The sequence below is a fragment of the Austrofundulus limnaeus genome, unplaced genomic scaffold (assembly GCF_001266775.1).
Source record: "Austrofundulus limnaeus strain Quisiro unplaced genomic scaffold, Austrofundulus_limnaeus-1.0 Scaffold742, whole genome shotgun sequence".
Taxonomy (NCBI): domain Eukaryota; kingdom Metazoa; phylum Chordata; class Actinopteri; order Cyprinodontiformes; family Rivulidae; genus Austrofundulus; species Austrofundulus limnaeus.
Genome location: NW_013953144.1, coordinates 90204 through 93763, shown reverse-complemented (window position 1 = coordinate 93763; position 3560 = coordinate 90204). Strand labels below are relative to the sequence as shown.

At 39.9% G+C, this 3560-nt stretch overlaps 1 protein-coding gene across 2 annotated transcripts in view; it reads left to right on the top strand.

Annotated features, from left to right (window-relative positions):
- Window positions 1-2938, top strand: part of LOC106532276 (protein phosphatase 1H) — a gene marked incomplete at its 3' end in the record, with an annotated part of 30583 nt that extends 27645 nt beyond the window's left edge. For both annotated transcript variants that reach the window (XM_014028298.1, XM_014028299.1), the window contains 3 exon segments: window positions 1084-1196; window positions 1322-1406; window positions 2820-2938. In XM_014028298.1, coding sequence (XP_013883752.1) covers window positions 1084-1196; window positions 1322-1406; window positions 2820-2938 — 317 coding nt within the window.
- Window positions 2939-3560: the final 622 nt, after the last annotated feature.

Sequence of the window (3560 nt, the reverse complement as noted above, 5' to 3'; positions counted from 1 at the left end):
GTCAGGCCTGTCCGAGGCCTGCTTCGAGGCAGTAAATCTTGTTTCTTCACTCGAGGTGACCCCCTACAGTATTTTGCTAACAGACAAGGCTGACTGTAAGTAGTAATGCCAAAGTTTTAACTTTAGTTTTAATATGATCTCTTAGTGCTCAGAACACGTGTTGTGGGATCACTCTCAGCTACAATTCTGCCATATTTTAACTCAAAATATGCCATCTCTTTTGTGTTTATAAATGTCAGGTAGCGCTAGCGGCCATCTTGAAACAGGATTACTCTAAAACAGGGGTCTGCAACCTTTATGATAAAAAGAGCCATTTGTGCTACTTGTCTCACTAATAAAATGTGTCCAGAGCCGCAAAACAAACTACAACTGTGATTATGAACTGGTGGTTCGTGGGCCTTTTGAAGGCCTTTTTGGGCACCTTTACAGCCAGTGGAGGTGGCATTATAAAACTAAAAAATATGTTGTGAATTTTATTATTTATTATTATTTCTACACATCAGGACAAATGAAAAGACCATATTCAGGTAAACAAAACAAAAAAACTGTATATAGTTTATCCTGAATTTGATAAAAACTAGTACAACTGAACTATTTAGGTATATTTTTTTTCGAATTCTTATTACACTTAGTCTTCAAATTCTTTAAAGGTAATTCTAATGGATTCAAGAGAAAGAAGTTGGCTTGTTTAAGTAAACAACAGGCTAGCATGAGCTAACATGTTTTACTTTTTGTATTAGTAGTATTGATCACGTTTTTGCATTCAAATTGATTTCTGTTGGGAGTGTAAAAACAAACAAACAAAAATTTATTCTGTTATGTTTGGTCATATTTTCAAAGAGCCACAGCAGAGGGACCAAAGAGCCACATGTGGCCCCAGAACCGCAGGTTTCAGAGCCCTGCTCTAAAATTTAATTAGTTGTAGACGTACATCCTGTGATTACTTTGAGAGTTTCAATAAAATCTGTTCACATATACAGACAAAAACATTTTTACCTTTCTCCGTTTGGAAGCAGGGGATTTCATCAGGATTCATTGTCTGTGCGTGTGTGTGTGTGTGTGTGTGTGTGTGTGTGTGTTCAGGATGTGCAGATCGAACGGGAGAAGGCGTCCTACAACGTCTCCGGCGGCTGCACTGCTCTTGCAGTCGTCTTCCTAAAGGGGAAGCTGTACGTGGGGAACGCAGGGGACAGCAGGTGGGATCGACACACTCGAAGAAACAAACTGATTGTGCCACATGCTCACCTCCTCACACACTTTGTCCAGTGAGAGCAGCTGTGTCTCTAAAATAAACCCAGCTTTGTCTGCTCCTCTCCCTCAGAGCTATCATTATCCGGGCCGGGGAAATCATTCCCATGTCAGCAGAGTTCACCCCGGAGTCAGAGAGGCAGCGCCTGCAGTTCCTGGTGAGGAGGAACCTTCTTCAGCTTCTCTCTGAGGAGCGCAGCTGTCTGACCTCACCTCTTTTTGTGACACCAGCACAGTTTCTCCTACGTGGCCTGCTGTGAAGGCAGCTCCGTGTGCTCTGCTCCATTTATCTCTGGAGTCAGGACTTGGATAGGAATATTTCTGCACACGCGAGCTACAGTGAATAAAAAATATCTTACATGTTGGAGGTAGCACTTTGAACACTCTCAGTTTGGAGAAAGAAAAGTGTTTTCTGACCGGTTTGTCAAGCTAACAGCTAGTCCATGTAAGGACTAAAATAGATCTCAGCAGTCTTAAAATAACTTGAAGTGTTAATGTTTATAGCAATAATTACTTTTGTGATTTTAGAAATGTTTTAATTGCTGTAAATTGTTCATGATTATGTTGTTATTTACATGGATAGTTTGTTTTTGGTCCTACTTAGACTGACGGTTGGAGCTTCTCAAAATCAACATTTTTCTTCAAACTGAGGTTGTTAAACATGCTTTTTCCAACAGGGAAGATTTTAATTGTTTGTTTGTTTGTTTGTTTTTTTACATTTTTACCACCTCAAAGATCTGAACAACTTTCTTAACTGTTTCCTTGTTCCAAGCCAGAAAACAAGTTAAATTTGCAAACTCTCAGTAACCAGGCTCATTACATTGTATCGGTATTTTTACTTGTAGTGGTTGTGCAGTAGATTTAATAGCTATCAGTAATGTTTATACAAGGCACTCATGTTGGATTTTGAGGTTGAGTATGGTGAAACATTTATAGGTTAGGGTTACAAAAATTAAAAACTAGTTCAAGTAGCTAATTGTTGTGCTCAGCTAGCATGCTAACTATTATTAGCAGGGTCTATGCATTCAAACACAGCTTCTTAGTTAAGGGCTCGACACACGGGCAGCGACAAACTACAGCGATTAACGGCTGTCATCGCAGCCAGGGTGAAACCCGACACACGGGACGTGATAGCGATTGCAGCGTTGCGAATCGCGCTCTCAGGTCGCTTGTCTTCACGAAATTTTATTGGTTCTTGACTCTGAAGGCGGGTGTGCATTACGGACGTGTAAACTCAACAAATCTTGCGATGCTAATGATATTGAACAACAAACACACATCAAGATACAATTTTATGAGGAAAAACTTACCATAAACTTCACCCTGGTGCCAATAAATTCCCACAAAGCWTTTTAGTAATCACTTGGTGAAAGTGTTAGCACGAAATTTCACATGCACTATTTTCGCCGGTCGCTTAGCTGGAGGAGGGCAAGCATTGTCGCCTCACCGCACAGGCTCCATAAGAAATGAATGGAGAGCGAGCGACGTCGCCTCCCGTGTGTCGAGCCCTTTAGACTCCAAACATTGTTTTTTCAAACATATCACTCTTCTCTGATATTTTTTTTTCGAAGGCATACATGCAGCCACAGTTATTAGGAAACGAATTTACTCATTTGGAGTTCCCGAGGAGAGTGCAGAGGAAGGAGGTGGGGAAGAGGATGTTGTATCGAGACTTCACCATGTCAGGATGGTAGGTAAACTGAGAACTATTCATTAATTATTTTTATTTTTTTTGTGTTGTTTTGTTTTTATATTTCTGGTTTGATCTTCTTCTCTTGAGTTAAAATTCTCTGTGTGTTTTCAAATGTCTCTGCCAATTTGCTACATGATTTGATGTCTCGTTTAAAAACGAAGCTAAACTAAAGTACCAGGGGTAGTCATTTTTGAAGAGATGTTCCAACAGATAGTTATAGTAGCTTTATTAGCCGTGATGTCAGTCATAGAACACAGAATGTGAAGAGAAGGGCAAGTCTTTGTTCAGGTGAGGCCAATAGTAAAACCAGGAGCCTGTTTGATCATTTTTGAGGCTTATGAAACGACTTCTCAAAAATGACATACTTATGTGCGTAAAACGTACCGTATTTATTCAAGTATAATACATAAGATCAAATCCATAAAGTCATCCATAAAGTTGGGGGGTAGTACTATACTCAGATAAATATTTTTACTTATGTATTTTAACTGAAATATCAACTTCATTCACAAAATGCCTGAGTCCGGAAATGAGACCGCGTCCTAAAAAGCAGTTGAAATGAGCTCACCTCTGACACTCCATCGTGCTTCAGAGCGAGATAGTAACAGATCCAGGCAGG